Genomic DNA, 25,865 nt, shown 5'->3' with positions numbered 1-25,865 from the left:
TTAGTGTTTTTGGTCATGCCTTAAATAACTCTTCCATTCCATTCCTTTTTTTTAAACCGGTCCGGTTTTTTTGATCCAAAACAAAAAGCGGTTTTTTATAACCGTTTTTTCAAACCCAAAACAGTAACCGGTTTGGATCGGGTTTTAACGGTTTTTGCCGAAAAAAAAAAAACGGTTTTAGATGGTTTTAAAACTGGTTTAGGTTTTTAAACTGGTTGCAAAAATCAAGAATAGTAATCGGTCACAAACTGTCGGTTCGGTTCGGTCCTAAAACTGGTCTAAAAAATCAGGTTTCGTTTTTTTTTTTTTTCGGGTTACGATTCTAAAACCGGTTTTTTTACACCTCTACATCCACCCACATGTTTCTACGCGTGTCAGACAGTTTTAGATACATGAAACCCAATGTTGATGGTCAATTTATAAAAACACATTTTTTAATTTCTGCAAGTGTCAAAAACCAGAAATGTTATGCGTGAGCAAACTGTGATGATCAAATATCTTTTTTTAAATGATCAAGGATGTATAGCTAGCTACCTATATGTCTCCAAGTGGGTGTAGCTGATAAATAAAAAGCTAGTTGCCGATGACTTTTGGTTCATTGTTGTCAGCCCCATACTCTTTCAAATTGATGGGTTCGGACTCGCCTGGGTTGAACTAGGGGTTTTACGATAGTGGGTCTTCAGAAGGTTTTTTTTTCTCTACAATAGTGGTGGACTGGTTACCAACGCTAGGGGTGTTCAAAAAAATTCGAATGTAAAACCGAATCTGAAATTTAGATATCCGATTTTTCAAGTGTGGATGACCTTTTGCTATTGGGTTGGTTAATTAGTCGTTAAAAAGTAAAAAGCTAGCTACCTATAAAAGAATTTAATAAAAGGAATATATTTTTTCTAATTTTTTTTTGAATGGTTAATTTTTTTCCTTTAAATATTACACCTTTCAAGGATTTGAACTTTTCTCTTCTCACAAGAGATAATTTGTTTTGGGGAAATTTACGAAGATGTCATTTGACCAACGTTCTTTATGAAAATGTCACGTTCATGCGTTCGTGGACGGGTTTCTTCACATGGGAGGAGTCTGTGTGTCACCTCCATGAACGAGGAGCTGACACGTGTCCTTTCAAATGTTGAAGAGTCCATCCCCGACGCATCCCATGCCTCCCCGACGCATCTCATGCCCTCCCCGACGCATCCCTTACATCCGGACGCATCCCATATGAAGGAGTCCGTCCACGGACGCATAAACGTAACATTTTCTTAAAGAACATTGGTCAAATAACATTTTCATAAATTTTCCTATATTTTGACTAGTAAGCTATAGCCTAAGTGGCTATTTTTTAAATAAATTAATTCGTGACTTTAATGAATTATTCTTCAGCCGACGGTGGTAAAAGTAACAAAATAATTAGTGCCAAAAAGATGCGAAAACTTGTAGTAAATAATAATATTATATTATACAACCCAACCACGTGGAGCTGGAATCCCTGAAGCTAGAGAGAGAGGGTACTAGCAATACGCACCCTGCTCACTTTAGCACCTACGACCCCACTAACTTACACCTCAACTCTCTCTCTCAGAATCACTCATACATACAGCATCTCCTCCTCCAAACACATTCATTCCGATCTCAAATCATTCACAGGTACAATTCATCAAACACATCGCATATTCTATCTATTATCTGTGATTGATCTTGCTCGTAATCACTAATCTGTATTGGCAATTCATTTTAAAGTAGATTCAGTTCAGTAATTCGGATCGCTATTTGCTAACTGGATTAACCTAACCTAGTTATATGATGCATTTGTCGGTTTACTATTTGGATCCGGATTAGTTTTATTTAACTCATCTGTATAACCGATGATAAGTAATTTTGATCATCGGAAAACATGAAATTACTTATTATATCAGGATTGTTGTAATTTAGATGTGGACGTAAGTAAGTAAGTAAGTAAGTAAACAAGTATGTATTTGGTTAATCTGTTTGTGTTGACTTCTATTCCCTTTTTTGAGAAAACGACTCAAAGTTGACTTTTTCTTTTATGTCAAGGGGGTTTATATGCAGATTCAGATCTAAAGTTAGTTAAGGATTCTTCAATTTCTTGGAATAATTTTTAAACATAAAACTGGATTTGGATTTGTTGGTAATTAATTATTGATGTTTATCGATCTCTACTTGTTCTTGCGAAACTGATATGTATTTTGATCAAGGCTGGAGAACTCGCTAGTTGCTAGTCGGCCCGTGAGGTGGGGACTAGCGACTACTCGAGATTAATCGGATCGGATTTTTTATATGTGATTTTCAGTTTTATTTATACATATACACATTTTTATAGGTGAATATTTTAAGTATCTAGGTTTTAACTCTTACTCAACTCATTTCTTTTAATTATACAAGATTAATTGTTGGAATTCACATGGTTTGGTTGGAAACTGGCCGGAATTTAGAGGTTTTGGCCGGAATATACAGGTTTTTTGCCGGAATCTGTCCGGAATCGCCGATTTTTTGGCCGGCCGACTAGGTCCGACTAGAGCTGACTAGCGATTAATGGACTGATTAACGAAAAGTTACTCGGTTACTGGCCGACTAGCGATTAATCGCCGATTAGTCGCTATTTTACAACACTGATTTTGATACAAGTTAAACAACAACTAGTTCGATTTAAGCAAGTTACAAGAGTTATGTTTTTTTTTTTTTTTGGGATGGAAGGGTAACAAGTATTGCTTAGTTGAAAGTTTTGATGACTGCTGTATGGTGATAGAACAAGGTGAATCTTGTAATTTTAAAGGGAAAATTGCATGAAGATTTACTGAGCTAGTAAATTGTAGGCAATTTTCCATTTGAGGTGCTCATTCTAGTCAGTAGGTCATACATATGCTACAGATGCCATGTGGCATGCAACACGTACCACCACATAGGCAACCGAGGTGATGTGGCATGCCACGTATATAGCCATATCAGCATCTTTATCCATATCCGCAAAAATTTTAGACGATATAGTAAATTTTAGCCTCTTGAAAGATGAAATTTACCATTAGCTATAGCAATACATGAATATATGTGTAATCGATTACGACTAATTCTAAACACGGTGACTGAACAATTACAGTTCATCTCAAATGGAGCAAGACAGAACAACTATCTCAGACAACAGAAACACCCACTGGTGTTACACTTGCAGACAGTTAGTCACTCTCATAAGACAAAACAAAGTTTGTTGTGAATGTGGAGGCGGTTTCGTTCAAGAGCTTGAAAATATACTAACCACAAACACAACAACCGAAGAACAAAATCAAAATCCCAGATCAGGCATCATGGAAACCTTCTCAAACCTTTTCCGACGTCAAGAAACACAACAAAACAATTCTAACCAAAGAGACCAACAACTACAAGAAACCGCATCTGAAGCTGACGATAATAGTATGTGGGGCCCGTGGCCTATTTATACAGGCGACATGCCTGTCAGGATCCCCAACAATGGTGGAGTTTTCGAGCTTTTTAGTGAAGTACTGGGATTCAGGCGAGAAAACGGTGCAGATTTCTTTGTGGGACCCGGGGTTGAAGAATTCTTTGAACAATTTAGCATCCGTGATCAAGAAGTTACTCCACCTGCTTCGAAACTGTCAATTGACGCGATTCCAACTGTTAAAGTTTCGAAAAAAGATGCACGGTCTGATTCACATTGTGCTGTTTGTAAAGAGAAACTTGTATTGGGGTCTAGTGCAAAGAAGTTACCTTGTAAACATTTGTATCATTCGGGCTGCATTGCCCCTTGGTTAGCCCAGGTGAATTCATGCCCGGTTTGTAGGCGTGAGGTGACACCGAAGGGGACAGGTGGCAGCAGCAGGAAGGGGGGTCGAGTACGAATCAGGCCATGGTCTTACTTGTGGCCTTTCGGATCATAATCCCAGACTCGTGTATACTTATTCTGTGTTCCCTTTTTAAGTTGCAGAACAACGGTTAGTTGTTTTTTCTTTTCTTTTTTACATGTGCATCTACAAGACTTGGTCATAAAGATCAATAAAAGTTGGTTGTTGGTCAGTTTGTTTCATTTTTTTTTTTTTTTTTTTTTTTTTTTTTTGCATTCGTATGCTGATATCTGCACTCGATTCCTGTGCTTTGGTCAGTCTTTTGATATAATCTGTATTGTTAAATCATGCCGAGTAAAACAACAGTTTAAGACATTTTAGACGCGAGGGTCTAGTTAGTGAAACGAAGTAATTCTGCTAGACGAGTGAGTATGAGTAACATTTAGAAATTAGAATTAAACGGGTTAAAGAGCTAAATTACTTGGTTTCTCGTTCTTGATTTCTCTATGAAAATTATCCGATTGAATTCGAACAAAATTGAAACTCGTTCTTGATTTCTCTATGAGAATCATCTGATTGAATATTCGTGAGGACCAGTGAAAGAATTTGATTTGAAATGAAAGTGTTCTACATGTTTTCCTCAGAGATAGAGATATCCAAGTGATCATGAATCACAAAACCAACAACATGTGGCAACTTTTAGATATTGAACAAGTATTTTATGTGTTTTTAATGGAAAAAATGGATGAGGGTTGTATTTATAGGCCTCAAAGCAGTGTTTCAAATAGTGGTGTACAAAACCCTGAACCTGGACCCGGACCCGAAAATAAACCCCGGAACCGGGTATTATAAAACCCGGGTTTTTTATACCCGAACCCAACCCTACCCATAGGGTAGGGGTTGGGTATGCATTTTTGTTATAAAACCCGAACCCGGAATCGGGTTTTTTTATACCCGTTTTCAACCCGGGTTTTACGAGTACCTGGTTTCAACCCGAAACCGGAACCGGGTTTTTTCAATACCCGGTCCGGGTTTCCCAATGCCCTGTTCAGATTTTTTCATTTTTTCGTGTTTTTTCGAGTTTTGTACCTTGGTAACGGCTATATAGCCTTTAGAAAGTGTATTATGATCATTTGTTTGGTTTACATTGTATCTCGATACCCTATAAAAGGGGTCTTTGATGACGAACAATAAACGAAGACGATCAAGTTATTCGAAGCTATCTATGTTCATCATCTTATTCGATCCGGTTCCATGATTATTTAGGTGTCATGTATTTCTATGTTTTATGAAATAAAAAGGTTTTGCATTTTATATTTCTATGATTTATCCAAAAAAATGAATACCCGAGGCATACCCAAACCAAACCCGATCCATACCCAACCCTACCCAAACCCGAAAATAGGGTATTATAATACCCGGGTATTAGAAAACCCGACCCGAACCCAACCCGAACCCGGATATATAGGGTATACATTTTTTATATAAAACCCGGACCCGGACCCGAACCGGGTATTGTCAATACCCGATTTTGTAGAACCCGATCGTACCTGAACCCGGTTCCATACCCGGAACCAGGTATTCAGAAAACCCGATTTGTGCACCACTACTTTCAAACATGTTTTAGCCAACGGTGGCGACTAGTCATTCATTCTTTGTTTAAATCTAGAGCCTTTTTGAGCCCCCACCTCTTGCTTGTGCCTAATGAAGTAATAGTATTTTCATCCTCCCATTTCTTGACCCTCTTTGTTATATTTATCAAGAATTTTCAACTTTCTTTATGGGTGTTGCGAAGGAGACAGCCTCCCCATTAGTATACACCTATCAACAGAGGCGGATCCACGAACTTTTTTTATGGGTTCACTTTTTTGGTGGTCAAACTCTCACAACCATACCATAGAATTTTCGGGTCGGTCAGGTTGGGTCGGGTCGGGTCAATTTCATACTTTTACAAGCATTGATTTCGGATTCACAAACAGACATCATGAGCTCTCAATTTACAATAAGCAAATGACCAATACATTTTCAGTTTCACATTGTTAGTTGACATGATATATGGAAAAATCTACACATTTTACTCGTATATAGAGACGTCACAAATCATAAGCTCCAATTTCAAAATCAAGCAAGATAAATCCTAAATATGAATAGATATGAACAAATCTATACTATACAATAAAAGAAACCTGTTTTGGGACACTTGTCATTCTCTCATTTAATTGATTAAAATTATTAATAATACTAATAATAATAATAATATTTAATCTAAATTAATACAAATTTTTATTATTAATAATATTTAATCAAATCTAAAATCTAATCTAACACAAATTTTTATTATCAATATTATTTAGTTAACAAGATGAAATCATTAAACCCGTTAAAAATATTTTATCTATAATATCATGTACATTTCCAGTAAGCAACCTCTAAAAGTGGAACTTTTTCCAGAAAATTCATTCATATAAAAAACAAAAAATGATAAATGAAAATTCATTCATACAAAAATGATAAATAAATTATTTATACTATTACTAGATTAGAACCCCATGTATTACACAGGTCGAATAAATGTAATTTTATATATTAAATAATAAAAAATTATATCTTTATGAACGCCGTATATTGTACGGGTTAAATAAATGTAATTTTATATATCAAATAATAAAAACAGTTCCAACTTTGGGACACATGTCATTCATTTAGCCATTAATTTTTTAGTTTTCTCATCTCTATCTCCTAATTAATTATAGATAATTAATATTAATTAAAAGATAATTATAAAATTAAATTTAAACAATTTGAATAGGAGATAATATAATCTTTTAAAATATTTATTAGATTTCAAAATTATTTATCTTGACATTAACAAAAGATGTACACTAAATATAAATTAATATAATGTAAAGAGTTAATTGTCATTTTAGTCCCTGTGGTTTGAGCCATTTTGTCAGTTTAGTCCAAAGGTTTTATAATACACAGGGTGTATAAAGATATAATAAGATTTTTTTTATTTGATTGGTATATAAAATTACATATGTTCAACCCATATAATACATGATGTTCTTAAAAATGTAACTTTTTTCATTATTTAATTAATAAAATTAAATTTACTCAACCCGTACAATACATAGGGTTCTTAAAGATATAACTTTTTTATTATTTAATATATAAAATTACATTTAATCAACCCATGTAATAAATAAGATTTTTAAAGATATATTTTATATTATTTGATATATAAAATTACATTTATTTAACCCGTGTATTACACGGGGTTCTAACCTAGTGAAACAATATAAGGAACTAAAAAGCTCAATTGGCATAGCGATTCAATCTAATAGTGTTTCACTGTTTCCTTGTTAAACATTAATTCTAGATTCACAAACATAAGTCACAAGATCTTGGCTTAAAATAAACAAATAATCAACACATTTTCAGTTTCAAACTGTTAATTGATGAAATATGCAAAAAAAAATAATAAAAGTAATAACACTTTTTGTAATCTCCAACTGTTAATTGACACAAATTATGCAGCAAAATCAATAGACTTTACCTTTTAAAATTTTTAATTAACACGAAACATGCAAAAAAAACCAACACGTTTTTAGTTCTACACAAAAACATTATTCTCCAATTCTAAAAACTCAATTGGCATATGGGTTCAACTTCAATCACTCAACCATTAATTCCAACAAAAATAAACGAAGATTAAAGATAGAAGTACCAGGAATTGGTGGGTTTTTATCCCAAAACGAAATCCCCTAAATCCGTAATATATAGGTTTTACATTTAAAAAAAGAAAAGTTTAATCAATCGCAAGCAAAAATATAAAGAAATAATGGGAATTTGGACTCAAACTTGGGGACTCTCAATTGGAAAGGACACGTCAGACCACTCGACCACTTCATGTGTTTTGGCATATGTTCACCCAAAATTTATTTATGGGTTCCTTCTATATTTTATATATACATTTTCACTAAAAACCTCCAAATCGATTGGATTTCTGGGAACCCGTTCTTTGATACTAGATCCGCCCCTACCTGTCAAGATTAATAATGTGAAAAATATTAATGGAATCCATGGCAATCATGACTTTAATGGCTTCAATTTGTGCAACAAGAGCGTATATGTATCATGCCATCTCTCTTGTGTTAAAACCTTGGCTACCAAGTGATGAGATAAGTTCAATCTTAATATCTTATATTCTTATGAAATAGTAATTGAGTTTTTATTGATCTACATTCTTATACAAGAGCCATTATTTAACATATTTTTTTTTGGATATACATTATGGCCTCCCTCTTGTATACGGTTGTTGATTGATAAAAAAAATCCACTACCTATAATAAATAATAACAAGAAGTTTAGTCTTGAATAGTATTTAACTAAAGTCTAAGAAAACTAAAGAAGATTTGATGGATGGTTTTTATAATAATAGTTTTATATAGTATAAAATGAAATTTGAAATAATTAAATCCATAATCATTTAATAATAATAATAATAATAATAATAATAATTATTATTATTATTATTATTATTATTATTATTAAATAGGTTGGTGCTACAATACATAAGTACCCTCCATTTCCAATTTAATTACAACAATACCATTATACATTATATAACCTATAAAAAGACTATGTCGGTGATTTTTGTTTTCCTTCAATTAAATCAAAATTTATGTGAATGAATTGTGTAACAAAATTGGTAGAACAATGTATTAGATGGTAGTAATTTGGCCAAATCAAAATTTATGTGAATGAATTGTGTAACAAAATTGATAGAACAATGTATTGGATGGTAGTAATTTGCCCACGTGATTTATTGTATTATATTATTTTTCGTAATATGAATTATAATATTTCCTATTTCTCTAATTATATATAACAAATTTGAAAACAAAATCTATATTAGTACTATTTTGTAAATGGATTTTTTTCTTTGAGTTAAATGCCATTTTAGTCTCTGTGGTTTATATAATTTTATCAGTTTAGTCTAAAGATTTCATTTTTCGTCTAAGTTCAAAACATGTAACTAGGACTTTCAATCTGGGTTGAATCAAACTTTTATCTTAACCTATATTTGAATACAATAGCCTATTAAGAAAATGATTAAAACCCATAAAATCATTAAAACTTAAATCGGACCTATTAATTACACATTTACTTCGCGGCGGAGCGCGGCCCCTCTTCCTCATTATGGATGATAATACGTGTGAACTAGGGTAGAAATGTTATAAAGGAGAATGACAAAAATTTATCCCCTCACAAAAACACTATTCTTTTTTCTTTTCTTTTAAGCCTTTTTATTTATTTTTATCTTTTACACTTATAACTTTTTCCATCTTTTACATAACCCCTATAGTTTTCATCTTTTACACTTCTAAGCATATAGTTTTCATTTTTTACATATTTGTCACGAACATCTTCTATTTTTAACCCTAAAACTTTTCTATGTATTACTTTTTGGGTCTAATTTTTGCGAGTTAACATGCCATAACATGTGTGCGTGATTCATCATTTTTATGTTACTTTTTGTTCGGCTTAACGGTTTCACTCCAAAGCACGGGTCATAGATACTAGTTATGTATAAGAGTAGAAAAATGGGGTCCGCTCTTATTTTGCCTTTCTTTTTATATTTACCTCTTTTATTTTTTTAGTTTCTCTTATTAGAATAGTGATTAAAATAAAAAAAAATGGATTTTAATATAAAAGAAATTAAATAAAAGGGAAACTCAATAAAAGTGGTATGAAGTATATTGGTTCTGTATAAAGCGGCGTATAGGAGTAGACCCGTAAACTCACTCACAATCTTTTAGTGATTATAATATTTTTTTCTTTAATCAAAATAATATAAGAATTTATTTTAAGTAAATAATAGTGTTTATTTCTGCATTTTGTATTGTTATTGTATCTGAAATTGATGTTTTAACCTGTTCATTGTTAATTTAAACAAGTTTTTTTTAATATATACCTATGTATATGATATAATTGCTCAAAAAATGGTCTATACTGTTTGGTTCGTATATGGATATTGACATTTATTGCCACGCTTGCGATGCGCACATATAATGTATACATGTGTGAGCGTTCGGGGGACAAAAGTGAAATGGTACTAACTTTAACGTTTTTTAACTAATTTCGTGAAAATAACGTTAAAAGCGGTAGATGGTTAATCATGCATCATGTGGTGACGTTGATAGCTGAAAGACACGTGGGTACATGCACCAGTCAGTCTCTGTCCCGATTGTTTTGAGTGTTATGTGTCTTAGGTCCAAGGCTTGATACAAAACTACAATCGAGCCGGGGGTCTCCCTGGAAGCAGCCTCTCTATTCCTACGGGGTAGAGATAAGGTTGTCTACGTCTACCCTCCTCAGACCCTACCTTAGCTTTGCTATTTGTGGGATTTACTGATGATGATGATGATGGATATTGACATTTGTTAAACTAATATTTCCATCATAAAGAAAACCACCATTCACAAATATACTGAGCCCAGAACAAAATCTTAAATCTAAAAGGAAATAACATAGCAAACTTATATCTATCTATAGTAGTAGTAAGTTCAAAGTTTGAAGCAACCCTACAGATCCATACTCAAACTACCACCCACTGCCCCACCCAGCACCGCCTCCGCCAACCACCGGACTTCTCTTCATGCCGCTGCCACCCCATAACTCTTCCCCGTCCTTAGACCTTCCAAATCCACCGTCGTTTCCTCTGTTGTACGGCCCTTGTCCTCGGCCCCACCCAAGACCATCACCATAAGGCCGTGGCAGACCACTTGGATGTCCATCATGACCACCAACATTCCTGTAATCACTTCTACCTGCAATAACATTTGATAAAGTAACTCAATCAAATATTACTTTTAGAATAAAATTCCATTTCCGTCCCTGAGGTTTGGCCAGTTTTGCGACTTTTGTCTAAAAGTTTGTTTTTCCGCATCTAAATCCAAAAGGTTTGAAACCTTGCCATTTTCATCCGGCTTACTGTATCCATTTTTCTTCGTTAAGTCGGGGGTATTTTCGTCTTTCTTGTTAACTTAAAGGGCAATTCTGTCTTTTAAATACTTGTACAAAATCCGGCTCATTAATTGTATCCATTTTTCTTCGTTAAGTCGGGGGTATTTTCGTCTTTCTTATTAACTTAAAGGGCAATTCGGTCTTTTAAATACTTGTACATTATGCTAAACGCTTGTACATAAAATGAAAAAGACCGAATTGCCCATTAAGTTAACAAAAAAGACGGAAATACCTCTGACTTAACCTAGAAAAATGGATGTAGTTAACGAGCTGCATGAAAATGGCAAGATTTCAAACCTTCTGAATCCAGATGCGGAAAAAGAAACCTTTTGATGAAAGTCGCAAAACTGGCCAAACCTTAAGAGCGAAAATGCCATTTTACTTTTATTTTCATAAACTTAAGAACTCTCGTTCGGAGTTCAGACACACCAGCTCTTTCTCGATCTCCAGACTGGCCTTCCCAGCCACCAGAACCACCGCCTGCAGGGCTGCGCATTGGCATTGGCACCATGGCGGCAACTAATGGCATAGACGGTCCCGCATCTAGTGGATCATCAATGTGTCTTTGAAAATACGCCACAAGTCTATCAATTTCCTCAAACATCCTCGTGCGGAATTTGAATCCTTTCGGATATAATCCAACATACTCGTGATGCGGATTTGAACTCCTTATATACGTTAAAATAATCGCCCCCGGGTGTTCATGACATACACCAAACGAGTAAACAATCCTTGACGGGTTTTCATTTTTCTCTCTTCTTAAACTTTCATCGACTTCAGCTTTCCCCCCATCTCTAAACTTTCGGTAAGCCAACATCGCCTTTAAGTGAGCTACAAAAGGATCCACATAACGATCCATCACCTCGTCCAGATCGTCAAATACATCATCTCCTATTTTCAAAGTTTTTCCAAGGCGTAACATGCTAGTAACGTCTTTATTCTCTTTCCCACCTTCGGTGATGTCCTTGTGAGCATAAACGCCATCGTAGATCTTTAGAGTCAAAGTCAAAATCGACGGTCCACGGCTGCTAGGACGAATGATAACATCACCAGGTTCCTTATCTGCCAACATCTGTTCAAACAAAAACACATTAACATAATAATAAAAAAATAAGAGTTAATAGCCAAAATGGTCCCTGGGGTTTGCTCACTTTAGTCCAAAATCCAAAATTTTTAAATCTAGGTCCTTGAGGTTTGCATTTTGTTGCCATTTTAGTCCACATTTCAAAAACTCCCTTTTTTGACTGTTGCAACCAGCCTATTTTGTCCTTTTGTGCAGGGGTATTTTGGTCATTTTTATGAGTTATTATAACAAACTCAGATCAAGAACCCAGAATACCCCTGCGCAAAAGGACAAAATAGGCTGGTTGCAACGGTCAAAAAAGGGGGTTTTTGAAATTTGGACTAAAATGGCAACAAAATGCAAACCTCAGAGACCCAGATTTAAAAATTTTGGATTTTGGACTAAAGTGGCAAAAGTGAGCAAACCTCAGGGACCATTTTGGCTATTAACTCAAAAAAATAATAAAAACCGAAGGATAATATGGTTTATTTAAGCACAGGCACCTGCATTGCTTCATCAGCCGTAATGTTCTGAAAACGAGGATGAACGATCATTCTCGATTTGAAATGCTTCTTTGCCGACTCTTTAGCTTTACGCGTTTTTTCCTTTTCATTGCCTAAATTATTGGGGTCTTCGCAATAATAAGGATCTACGTTTTCCTTTCCATTTTCGAAATTACTGCGGCCGTACGTTAAATCGCTTTCTTTACAGCTTAAAAGCACATGACGCCGTTTTATCTGAATTGATTTTATTTTGCAAGTTAATATATCGCCTTCATTCAACTTCTCCGTCAAATCATTCTCTCCTCGACTGAAGTCTTCTATACCGAGCAAACCGGTCAACCCCGAGTCAAGAACACATACCGCTTTTTCAGGTTGAACCCTACGAACAGTCGCTTGGACAATTTTACCCACGGAAAGTGTCTCCTCTGTCTCACCAGTAAACATGTAGAACTCTTCATCTGGAGTCAGTTCCACATACGGTTTTCGCCAATCTTGAAACCCTTGAATCAACTCCAATCGTATGTGATTCAAAGTGTCCTTTTTATTTTCAAAATTTCTAGATCTCGCATAAGCATCGACTTCCAGACGTTTTAACAAATGAGGGTTTTCTCTCATGTGTTCTATCGCCATTTCAAGCATCTCTTCATCGTTTGCATCTTGACCGTCTTCCATGTACATATCTCTCGCCAATTCCTGTGCGAGCCCGTATGATTCCGGGTGGATTCGCGTATCATCTAACAAGTCAACGAATTGACCACTGCTAGCCGCATTTCCACTTTGACGAACCCGTAAGAACCCGACGGCATTTACAAAAACCTTTCTGTCTAGCTCGTGGTCCAATACCTTGTGGTCCAAAAAGTCTTTACGGGTGTGCATCGAGCCAGCCCGCACCAACGACTTTTGTAGAGAAACGGCTTTTCTGGGCCCGAGCCCGGAAATAAATTGTAACGGAGCAAATAACCATTCATGGGTTACGGCTAAATTTACATCTAGACCTACTTGGTTAGTGGCGTCGACCATTATTTGTTCAACCATGGTGTATTTTTCATCGGGAGTTAAAAAGCTTTCTAACGGAGTAAGTTTCCAGGATAATACCTCCTTTGCGGGCCCGCAGAGGGTAGCTACCATTGCTAATGGATTTTGAAGGTAACGCCCGAGGGCCATCGCTCGTTTAACGATGCCTGAAAAGAACCATAGCGTTAGAATTAGATTCGCATGTCATTAAACGTAATTGCTTAGGTTAATTAATTAATTAATTACCGGGGTGTGGTTGAAGCTGTTCGGATGAAATGCGGGAGCTTTCATACAAGTGTGGGATAGTCTCGTCAGCACATACGATAGTTACACCAACCATCTCACGCTTAATGTCTCTCGGGTTGTCTTCAAATATCTTACATATAACCTGATAAGAAACTAACAGTCATTAAAAATATTAAAAAAAATTGTCTATTTTTAAAAAAATGGAAAATTTACAAGTTTTGTCCTTTATCTTTAAAACACTTTTCAGGCGGTGTCCTTTTTAACGAATGTTGACAGGCGGTGTCCTTTACTAGGTATTTTGTTGCAAGTTTAGTCCTTTACACCCAACTCAGTTAAAAAACCTTGTTAATTGTTGGGTGTAAAGGGCTAAACTTGCAACAAAATACCTAGGTAAAGAACTAAACTTGCAACAAAATACCTAGTAAAGGACACCGCCTGTCAACAATTAACAGGGTTTTTTAACTGGGTTGGGTGTAAAGGACTAAACTTGCAACAAAATACCTAGTAAAGGACACCGCCTGTCAACATTCGCTAAAAAGGACACCAACTGAAAAGTGGTATAAAGATAAAGGACAAACTTGTAATTTTTCCAAAAAAAATAACAAATGTGTTAAATGTTGCTTTTACATTGCAAATCTCGTCCTTGAGCCAAGCACAAGACAAATTAACAGCTCCAAGAACCACAACATGCGGTTGATGCTCTATCATGAACTTAGCGACACGCTGTTTATCATTCTTCTTACGTTCTTGATCATTAGCGTTTTGCCCACCAATGCTAATGGAACCGGCATACAATACATCAACAAATTCACCATTCGAGTCCAACATCACAAACGTAGTTGCGGGCTTCCCCGGGCCCCAACAGCATGCCATAACTCTCGGTGCAACTTCATAATCATCAGATAGATTACCATCGTGATCTTTTTTCTGATAGGGTGCAACAGATACTTTATCCCATAAATGTCTTCCATATTCCGTTAGTAACCAGTTTTTCGCTCTGCTTGTTAACAAAGTTCTCGCTTCTTTTGCCATTGACGGTAAAAGCAAACCATCAAACGCGTCGTTTATTATCTGCTTCCTTTGTTCATTCCATAATTGAGCAGATTTACTAACGCCGTCACTAAGATAATAAGTATACGCGTCATTAATCAGTTGATCTTGGATAGATACGGGAAGCTTTACGGAAACTTGAATAAGTTTCTCTTCTTCAGCCTTTTGGATAAGAAGCCACTGTGCATCATCAAATTTAGACATCGGTTTGTCTTTCAACCATTTGATCACCGCAAATTGATGATGTGAGTCTATAGCCATGTCACCGTCAGCGGTGGGTTTAGTTGACACCACAGCGTTATCCATGAATATGCTTCTAACATGTCTCCTCACACATGGCTCGCAGCTAATCTCAATTGCCGCCTATAACAATTAAGCACAATTATGTTATAATTATATATATATTTATATATATATATATATATATATATGTGTATATATATATATAGGACAAAGATCCGTTAGGAACCACCCTTTATTGCGAGAACTGCGAGAACCAATGTGAACACAACAAAAAATACCTAAAAATAGCTAAAAAACACACGAATTTTTTTTTAATATTTTTATAAAAAAATCGCTACTTTTAGTAGCCAAAAAAAAAATTTATTTTTTTTTGGCTACTAAAAGTAGCGATTTTAACTTAAAAAATATTAAAAAAAATTGTGTGTGTGTTTTTTTTAGGTTTTTTGGGGGTTTAGTTTTTAGCATTTTAGCTTTGGGGGGGGGGGGGGGGGTTAGGTTTTTTTAGCTATTTTAGGTTGTGTTCACATTGGTTCTCGCATGAACCTTACCCTATATATATATATATAAGATAAGACGCGAAACAGATCATATTTAGAATATACCATATGCCTAGCTCCTCTAAGAACAGCTTGAGGATTTTCAAACATTGCACATGAAAATCTCGAAGCCACTTCTTCTGGCGTTTCCTTTGCATCCTCTAATTCATCGGTTCTCTGCAAAAAGAAAGCATCAAGACATCAATGGTCCTCATTTTGTAAAAATGGGAGGTTATTTAGTCAAGAGTAAAATGCCATTTTCGTCCCTGATGTTTGGCCATTTTTGCGACTTTCGTCCAAAGGTTTGTTTTTCCACATCTGGATCCAAAAGGTTTGAAATCTTGCCATTTTCATCCACCCAACTAACTTCGTTAGTTTATTCTGTTAACTTGAAGGGCATTTTAGTAATTTTTAACTAAAGTACAAGTTTATAATGCATAAGGTACATCATGTATGCGACGAAAAATACCCTCGACTTAACGTTAAAAAATGGATGGAGTTAACAAATCGGATGAAAATGGCAAGATTTCAAATCTTTTGAATCCAAATGCGGAAAAACAAACATTTTGACAAAACTCGCAAAAGTGGCCAAACCTCGTGGACGAAAATGGCATTTTACTCTTTAGTCAATTTACTAACCATTTGTTCAAGAGAGATAAGCAATCCGAATTCCTCAGAGCTGTAACCAAACACGCTAGCAACCTCCCACAGTCCGGATTTGCAACAAACGCTGTACTGCGATTTCCGTTTGGGTCTTTTGAACTTTGTTTCATCAACGACAGCATCACCAGGAGGGAAATGCAGGTTAAATTTTAAGTCCACGTCATCAACTTCTCGTTCTGACTCAGCAACTTCGAGAGACTTTGTAATTGAATCAAACAGTTTTTTATTCAAATGAAGACGTGCTTCGTCATATACGCTTCTTTCTTCTTCAAACCGCTTGTTGTAGTATAACTGTAGCGCGCTTTTTCGTTTTTGAAGCAGTAACCACTTCCTGTCTAACTCCAAAATAGCCCAAAGTACCTACAAATATATATATATATATATATATATATATATATGAGTTAAATGCCATTTTAGTCCCTGTGGTTTGGGCCATTTTGCCAGTTTAGTCCAAAGGTTTCATTTTTAACCTGTGGGTCCAAAAAGGTTTCACAGTTGCCATTTTAGTCCACTGGGTTAACTTCATCCATTTTTTCTGTTAACGAGAAGGCCAATTTGATCATTTTGTATGTAATTCTGTTAACTAAAAGGGCAATTCAGCCATATAAAATGACCGAATTGGCCTTCTCGTTAACATGAAAAACGGATGAAGTTAACCCAGTGGACTAAAATGGCAACTGTAAAACCTTTTTGGACCCACAGGTTAAAAATGAAACCTTTGGACTAAACTGGCAAAATGGCCCAAACCACAAGGACTAAAAAAGGTTATAAACCTCTACATGAAAGCAAGTTAATTATAAAAAAACAGTATACAGATAAAAAAATTTAATTACCTTGTGCCACGTCAGCGTGGGTTTCGAGTCATCTTGTGGCTCTGGATCTACAAAAAGGCTTTGGCACTCATCCTTTCTATACATAGCAATAAACGGCACCTGATAACAAAAATGTTAGAAGTTCCATAAATCGTTACAAAAAAGGATGCGATAACTTGCGGTAGACGAAACTTACATCCAACTTCTGAACATGCGTATATTCCAAAAACCTACCAATATCGTCCTTACGTACTGCCAGCTCATGTCCTTTGGTGAACAAAGGTACCGTACCCGTTCCAAGTTGATTAAGAATCCAGTTACTCTCGTCTTCTATACTAACTTCGTCTGTTGGTGGTGGACCAGTGCTTTCCTCGGAGATCTAATAACACAAGTTGCATAATAATCAATACAACAGGCGTATAAAAAAAAGCGCAATTCCATATATACCCCTACAAACTTGCAAATATCTAACATACCCATGCAAAATTATAAATATTATATATACCCTTACAAAGTAGTTGAAATATCATATATACCCAATTCATTAAAAACAATTTAATAAATGACAATTTTACCCTTATTTTTCTAAAACTTTGAAATCTCATATATGACCTTTAACTTCAAATATTATATTTACTCATTTCTAGCTTAAATATTATATATGAAGAATACTATTGTTTATGGGAAAAAATAAAAATAAAAATTGGTAAAAATAAATTTAAGCTTAAAATGTATTATATAAAAATACGAAGTTTAAAGATGACCATATATGAAAACTTGAAGTTAAAAAAATTAAGGGTAAAAATGATTATTTATTAGATTGTTTTTAATAAATTGGGTATATTTGATATTTTAACTAATTTGTAAGGGCATATATGACATTTTTAGTTTTTGTTGGGTAAATATGAAAAATTTCAAGTTTGTAAGGGTATATATGAAATTAATCCTATAAAAAAAAGATAACAATAGAAAGTAGAAACATAGTTTGTTTATAACTTTATATCATGACCTGCATTCTTTCTGGAATATCTATCTCCCGAATGCGCTTATCATACTCGGTCATGTATTTTTCAGAGAGAATAATCGGATCAAATTCGTCTTCTAGTCTCCTTTCACCGGCTTCTTCGTACCTACTGATGTTTCCTAGCTTTAATTTCCTTTGCATCAAGAGCACATCTACATGACCAAATATGTCGTGAGATTCTTGAATTGCGGTAGACGAGACTCCCGGGGCCTGCCTAAGTTTTTTCTTGTGAACCTTCCTTCTCCTGCGTTATGTTTCAATTATCAACAAAAGAAAATTAAAAACTCATTGAGCAAAAACGACACACCTTGTTGGTTCTCCGTGTTCATCAACCTCATCTTCGTCAACAATGAAGTCAGCCATTTCGTCTTCTTCTTCTTCACCGATGTCACCATATTCTTCTTCTTCTAATTGTGGATCCTCTTCGGCAATATCCTCTAACGGCGGACCTAAAAGTTATGGACAATTTACAATACATGAATAAAAGACGGTGTTTTTAATGAAAAAACATACATACCCTCGTCATCGTCAAATAAACTACGTTTAATTTTATCTTCTGCACTTCGCCCACCCTTTCCAGTTACGTCATACTCTTCCTCATCGGAAAATCCAGATTGCCCTTCATCAGCGTCGGCCCTTGCTTTCTTTAATCGCTTAAACTTTTGACTCTCCTATAACGTAATTAATCCTTTGTTCAAATATCGACTTAATTATGATTTATGAAGTGGATAGAAAAATGTGGAGCGTAAGACTCACAACCTTTGGACGTCGATAACCGACGTTATTATCTTGAAGAAGCTCGTAGTCGTCTTCATCAAGAACAAAATTCCTCTCCGATTCTCTTAAGATTATCGCACCACATGTTAGAGGGTATAAAGCCCGCACATAAACGATAAGAAAGTAAAAAAATTATTAAAAAAAAAATACCGTTTCTTTCGTTTTTTCTTCTTTTGTCTCTCGTCATCACTATCTGCCCTATCTTCTTCCTCCCCATCTTCATCAATATCATCGACTATGAACCCATCTTTCTCATACTCATCCTCGCCTTCTTCTAATTAATTTCATAAACAAAAGCCCATCGTAGACGTAAACCAAAGAAACAAAATATCATTGCCTCTATTGTCAAACAAACCCGATGAATCATAATATCATAGCTATCTATAAGATTAAACATAACATAACATAACATAACAAATTAATCACTACAAAGTCAACAAGATGCTGACTATCACTACTTTGATCAAGGTTTAAAACAACGGAAACGAGTTTCGAGGCGTTTTCCCTTCGCCTCACGAGACGTAAGCCCGAGGCGGAATTAAAAAATAAATATAAAAATTATATGTCTTATAAAAATAATAATACTAACTAAATTCATCATCAAATTCATCAAAAACACACATAAAAAATACATAAATTGCTTGAAATTGACACAAAAAGTCAAAAACATCAAAAACAAATATCAAAAACCCATGAGGCGCACCTGACGCGCACCCTTTTTAGCGCCTCAGCCCCTCTGAGGTGCACATACAATATAAACCCCCTCAGAATCGTCTTTTGGGCGTTCCGCCTCGAGGCGCACGCCTCAACCGTTTTTTAAAACCATAACTTTGATAAAATTAGTCATAGTTAGCTAGGGGTGCGCATTTCTGACACGACATGAACATAACACGAAATTTGTGGGTTTGGGTTTATTCTAAACAGGTTCGGGTCAGTTTCAGGTTGAACCCGCAAACCCTTTTAGCTAAACAAGTCGGGATCATGTAGAACCCGGCGGGTTGGCAGGTTGACCCGTTTAACCTATTTATATTATATTTTAACCATGTCATGTTCGGTTCATGTGTCTAACATGATTTTCGGGTTCCAATCATGTTTGGTTTCTAGTAAAACTTTCCAGTTCCAGTCGGGGTAGACCCGCCAACCCGCGAACACGACCCGCTTAACACCCGTGTTACAATGCAGCAAGATTGGGAAAACAGAAAAACAAACATGAAACCCTAAAGAAGAAATTTCTACAGAATCATCAATGGCATCAACAACAACTTGGAAAAATTCATACCTTCTTCTTCCTCTTCATCATCATCACGACGATCTTCAAGACCAACTTCTTCAACTCCAATGTCATCTATAAACAAAAAGAACCCAGCAAAAACGGATAAAACCCGGTAAATAAACGATTGAATGATATATGAATAAGAAAGTTGAGGGTGAAACAAACAACACCTTCTTCTTCGTCTGATAATATGGTTTTTCCGGCCATTGGTTATGCGAAAACCCTAAGAAGCAGAGTGAGAATGTTGAGTCTCTGCGCTGCAGCGTCGTTGAGAGATTATGCCAAGTGGGTTTTCGATCGTGGGTGGGTTATATAGCAGATTTTTACGCCGAGGCGGTTTGTAGAAAGGGAATGCATTTTTTTTATGGGACTTTGATTTTATCATATTTTTTTATAGACAAAACATATTATCATACAAAACGTATGAATACGGTCAAGGTAAAAAATCATTGTGACATTTCCGTAATTATTTACTTGTAGACTAAATTATCAAAACTAACCTACAAATAATTTCGTAGGGTAATTTTGTAAAATGTTACTATAGACTAATTTTGATAATTATCCTACGAGCAAATAATTACGAAAATGTCACCACGTTTTTTTGACTTTTTCATGTCTTTTGTATGTTTAGTACGATAAGACACTTTGTACGTGAACTTAACCCTTCTTTTATAAACCGTTCTTTGTTTTGAACACATACAAACAAGCCCAGAGGCTCGCGAGCTACTTGTTATCGGCTCACTTAAAAGGTCGAACGATCTGAGCTTTAAAAAGCCCGAGCCCGAACCCGAGCTCAAACTTGAAATAAAGCTAATTGAGTTATCGAGTCCGAGCTCGAGTCTGAAATACAAAGCTCGTTTAGGCTCGCGAGCCTAAACGAGCCCAAACAAAATTTTATTTTTGAAGCGATATTGATGATAACATTGGTGAGCCAACCTCGGGCCGAGTTTTGGCTCCTTTAAGCGATATTGAAACGAGCTCGAGCCGAGTTTTTAGCTCGTTTTAGGTTGTTCTCAAAATAGCTCAAGTCGAGCTCGAGCTTTGGGTTTTACTCGCGAGCCGAGCTCAAGCTCAAATAAGTTGGCTCGAACGTAGCCGAGCTCGAGCTTCGTTAAAACATGCGAGTCGAGCTCGATCCTAGTCAGGCTCAGGCTCGGGCCGGCTCGTTTACACCCCTAAGAACACTCACGTGATGCGACAGAAAACATACACACTGTAAGGGTGTGAATTGTATGGTTGATTCAGTTATTTCCAAACTATAAATTAGCAAATTTTTGTTGCTTTGATGGTTGTAAGATGTGTATCGGGTGTTTTTCAAAAAATATTTGCATTTTTAAGTTTTAACCCAAAGGTTTTTATGTTTCTCATTTTAAACCCTTTGACATTTTTAGTTTTAACCCAAAGTTTTTCAACTTTTCAATTTAACCCCAACACTTTCTTATTTTCAACTTTGGTCCGTTATACTTTTTATCTTTCGCAAGTTTTTCATTTTACGTTTCGTTCTAAATTTTGCGAGTCAACACGCAACAACGTGCGTGTAGGGTGCAACGTTTTTTCGTCTGTTTTCTCTGTTTGACAGTCCAGTCGCAGCGCGTCTATCTTTCCCACGTTTGAAAAGTTCATCGCAACGCGCGAATCCTAGATCGACTTAGTTATTTTTTTACGTTTTACGTTTCTATATAATTTCTTCGCATTAACACACCACGACTGGGGTGCGTGGTTCAACGATTTTACGTATGTTTTTTGTTCGGTGTTATTTTTTACTTATTTATTTATTTTATTTTTACAGGCTCTTCTGATGTTGGTGTTCGTTGGCAATGGTTTGGCATTAGTGCTACTTGGCACAATTTTACTAACGTTTTAACCTATTAAGTTTTTTTTACTAATAATTTGTTTCGAGTTTACCGTTATACCTCCTTTACTTAAGAAAAACTAATTTTTTTCACTTGCATAGTTTGATGTACGTGCCTATATAAATTCGATTTTGTAACAATTCTCATTAAAATCCATAATTAGGATGATAATTAGATAATAAGAAAACCCTAATTGAGACACCCAAGTAATTCTGCACTAACCCTAAAATTTCCAGAACAATCGGAATTAGGATCAGGGCCCCTAAAACTCAGGAGGGATTAAACCCTATTGATAATTATCTTAAAAATGTGTTGTACAGATTGAATTTCGATTTTTAGATGATTCATGCAAGCTAGTCCCGTTTCCAGCTAGTCTACGTAATTAGACTGCACCCTTTACGGACCGCAAAGGGAAAAGCCATACGGTCCGTAAGCCTGTCCAAAAATCACTATAAATAGCAGACATTGGCACTTGCCTTCTGTTGTTAATTCGACGCATAAATTCTGTGTAGACATCAAGTTATAAGCAGAAACAGTTCAAAAACACACTTAGTATCGAATTGTTGCCGCAAAACAGGGTAATCACTCGATCGCTATTACGATTCATTTTCCGACTGATCAATATATCCAATGAATGTTTAAGTGCCGCCCACATCAGGGTGATACTTTGTCGTTCGTCGTTAAATCGATGGATGTTTAAGTATCGCACTTTGTCGTTCGTTGTGAGAATTTGATCTCGTGAGTTATCGTAACTGCTGTATTGATTACTAACCCGGTTTTGTGTGCATTATTATTAAATTAGGTTAACAAGGCTAAATCCATATTCTGCCCGTGTTAAATCTGCAATGTGAGTCATTCTCTTTTTATCAACTGTTTTACAATACTCCAAATTATTTTCAGAATTATAATTACAGTGATTAAGTTTATGTAATCACCAAATTACAGCCGGTATGTGGGGTATTGTGCACATTACTACTGTTTTAATCACATTAGGTGGGCGAACCTAAAATTAAGTGATATACGCCATTCATTGGGGCAGCCAATGGTGACATGACCACAGTCACAGATACGGTCGACTGACAAATACTGTGGGTAGTTGGTTGATATCTGAAACATATGTAAAAACTCTTAATACTGTAAATTATAATAAATGTGTCGTTTTCAGTAAACTGAATGATTCACTCAGTATTTCCCCGCTGACAAAACTTTTTTCAAACATGTTTCAGGTGATCTATTGTAATTCAGGAAAAGTGCTGGGAAGCAGTGCAGACTTAAAGTAGTGGCTCATTATAAAATAAAGAAATATGTTTTTGTAAAAATATAGATTTCTCATTGAAACCATGTTATTGTAAATTACCGGGGTTTTATCCCGAGTTGTGAAATAAAATAATCAGGAAAAGTTTTAGCTTTAAAACGATCCTGACAATAATAAACTTCTGCTGCTAAATAAAATCACATAATTAAATATCACGGGATTTCTGTCCCGCGGCTCCTGAAACGGGTCAAACCGGGTCGGGGGCCGTGACAGATTTTCTCTACGTGTTGACGTAAACTTTTTCTGGAAACGAGTTAGGTCAAATATAATATGTTTTCGTTTAAAAATTTTTTTTACGTGTTTTGGTATAAATTTGAGTTGGTGTATGTTTCGACGTAAACTTTTCTAGGAGACGAGTGAGGTGATGTTTTGTAAATTTTGTTTCAAATCGAGTGGAGTCAAATTAGGGTTTCCTTTTTTTCCATTTTTTCAGAAGCTCTAATTCATCTCTTTTGATTATACGTGTCAACTTTTCCGTTATACCCGTTATATTTTCTATGTATGACTCGGGTCACATATAATACGTTATGATTGTTGGGTATAAATTTGATTTACTTTGTGTTTGATCAAATTGCAATGCTTATATAGGTAACATTGAGTTCAATCAAATACGTTGAAACACGTGTTTTCATATGGTTAATGCATAAGATAACGTTTGGACTAATCTATTTGATGTTTACGATGTATCGCGCCGCAACGCGCGCGGGTTTTATTGCTAGTTATTCTTAATTGAAATCGAAGTCATCGATTAGCCTTTATATTAACCAATCGGTTTTTGGTTAATCAGTTTGGTTTATTTGGTTAGATTTATGATTTTTTATTTTATTCATTTAATTTCGATTAATAGCCAAAATCAAACTTAAGTTAAAACTTTTGCTTATAAATCAATAAAACTGAGGTATAAATTTATGAAATGGAAGTATAAATTCATAAAATAAAGGTGTAGATATGAAATACATGAACTGAAAGGTATAAAAGCTAGTAGAGGAAATTGCTAAAATCGTCCATGAGATTTGGAATTTTTTTGGTTAAAAATGGGGGATTAGAGTGTAATTAAGATTGTGGGATTAAAGTATAATTAGTTCACCACCGCCATCGTTTCCTTCTTACATCCTCCACCATCATCACACATGATTCACTGCCATTACCGTCAACTATCATCCAAATTGAATTATCATCGTATGTCACCTGTGAATTCACCACCTCATCCACTCCCACTACCCCACTCACCACCTGACCTATATTCAGTCAACATCACCCATTCACCCCCTTTCCAAACTAAACGTGCCTCTCCTTGTGATGAACTCAATAAAGACAATTGAGTAACTAAACGCCATTGTTTCGCTGCGACCATCGTTTTCTGGTGACAATACTGGTACTGGTACCAACGTCGATATAGGTTTGGTTAATCTCACTACTAACTCGCGCTACAACTTATAGTACAAAAAAAATACTCTATTGTGAACTAGAAGTGGTCCGCCGCGCATCGCGACAGAGACTAATTTTGAACATAATTTAAATGCAATGGAGACGAAACAATAAAAATAATATTAATAATTTAAACAAAAAAAAAACTTAACACTAAAATATTAAAAAAATAAAAAGGACAACAAAAATTGCTTTAGTTCCCCAACCCGAGTCGGTTCTAGAAAGTTCTGTTTATTTTTTACGCACCCCGATTTCTAGCTCAATTTTATTTGTCAAAACCGGTTCTAATTACAAAGGTAATAAGTAATAACTAATAATTCTAAGGTAAATTACAAAGGTGACATTCTCAAATAAATATAGGTATAAACATGGTTAAACAATTTTTTTTTAAATAAATAAAGAGTAAAGTACCATTTTAGTCCCTATGATTCGGGCTATTTTCCCAGTATAGTTTAAAGGTTTCATTTTTCGTCTATAGGTCCAAAAAATTTTCATCGTTGTCATTTTGGTCCAACCAACTTAACCCCATCCATATGTGTTAAATTAGCCAAGTGCAATTTTGTGATTTCCTTGTTATTTTATTTAAGGTTTTTATTAAACCCGCCATAATAAAAAATAAAAAAATTAATATATATATATATATATATATATATATATATATATATATATATATATATATAGGGTAAGGATAGGGTAAAAAGGGCCTAAAGTGTGAGAAGTGTATTATAACACTATATATAATACTATATAACACCATATAAACACCTTATAACAATATGTAACACTATATAATACCATATATCACTATGTAACACTATATAACATTATATAACAAATATAACACTATACATTTATCATAGACATGCTATCAGTCAACCTATAGTGTTATATTTGTTATATAATGATATATAGTGTTACATAGTGTTATCTCGTATTTTATGGTGTTACATATTGTTATACGGTGTTTATATGGTGTTATATAGTATTATATATAGTGTTATAATATACTTCTCACACTTCTCACACTTTAAGCACTTTTTACAGGATCCACTACCTATATATATATATATATATAACCAAACCACTATCTTTATCCCTCTACTCTACTACTAGTCACCACCGCCCACTACTACCAGCCACCAACGCTCACCACTATCAAAACCCCTACCCCCAACAAACTGAACTGAACCCTATTAAGACACACTTTAGCAAATTATAGGAACACCA

At 35.1% G+C, this 25,865-nt stretch overlaps 2 protein-coding genes across 4 annotated transcripts; one reads left to right on the top strand and one right to left on the bottom strand.

The window, feature by feature from the left end:
- Nucleotides 1-1,472: 1,472 nt before the first annotated feature.
- On the top strand, nt 1,473-4,049 carry LOC110938017 (probable E3 ubiquitin-protein ligase RHC1A). The gene is made up of 2 exons (XM_022180487.2): nt 1,473-1,641; nt 3,110-4,049. The coding sequence occupies exon 2, from the start codon at nt 3,120-3,122 to the stop codon at nt 3,903-3,905; it is 786 nt and encodes a 261-aa protein (XP_022036179.1). The 5' UTR covers nt 1,473-1,641; nt 3,110-3,119; the 3' UTR covers nt 3,906-4,049.
- Nucleotides 4,050-10,251: 6,202 nt separating this feature from the next.
- LOC110938018 (transcription elongation factor SPT6 homolog) lies at nt 10,252-20,400 on the bottom strand. 3 transcript variants are annotated; one of them, XM_022180489.2, is made up of 16 exons: nt 20,213-20,400; nt 20,049-20,114; nt 18,920-19,043; nt 18,752-18,833; nt 18,510-18,663; nt 18,300-18,441; nt 17,978-18,236; nt 17,165-17,347; nt 16,990-17,088; nt 16,133-16,516; nt 15,560-15,670; nt 14,292-15,077; nt 13,665-13,806; nt 12,405-13,585; nt 11,268-11,910; nt 10,252-10,654 (listed from the first exon to the last, which is right to left on the bottom strand). In XM_022180489.2, exons 1-16 carry the CDS (start codon nt 20,247-20,249, stop codon nt 10,416-10,418), a joined length of 4,632 nt encoding a protein of 1,543 aa, XP_022036181.1. In that variant the 5' UTR covers nt 20,250-20,400; the 3' UTR covers nt 10,252-10,415. The 3 variants fall into 3 exon arrangements, with proteins under 3 accessions (XP_022036181.1, XP_022036183.1, XP_035844693.1); XM_022180491.2 differs by having other exon boundaries at nt 10,252-10,642; XM_035988800.1 differs by having other exon boundaries at nt 18,300-18,429.
- Nucleotides 20,401-25,865: the final 5,465 nt, after the last annotated feature.

Source organism: Helianthus annuus, chromosome 4 (assembly GCF_002127325.2).
Source record: "Helianthus annuus cultivar XRQ/B chromosome 4, HanXRQr2.0-SUNRISE, whole genome shotgun sequence".
NCBI lineage: Eukaryota > Viridiplantae > Streptophyta > Magnoliopsida > Asterales > Asteraceae > Helianthus > Helianthus annuus.
Note: the sequence above shows the minus strand (reverse complement) of the source record. Positions and strands in the feature narration are given on the sequence as shown.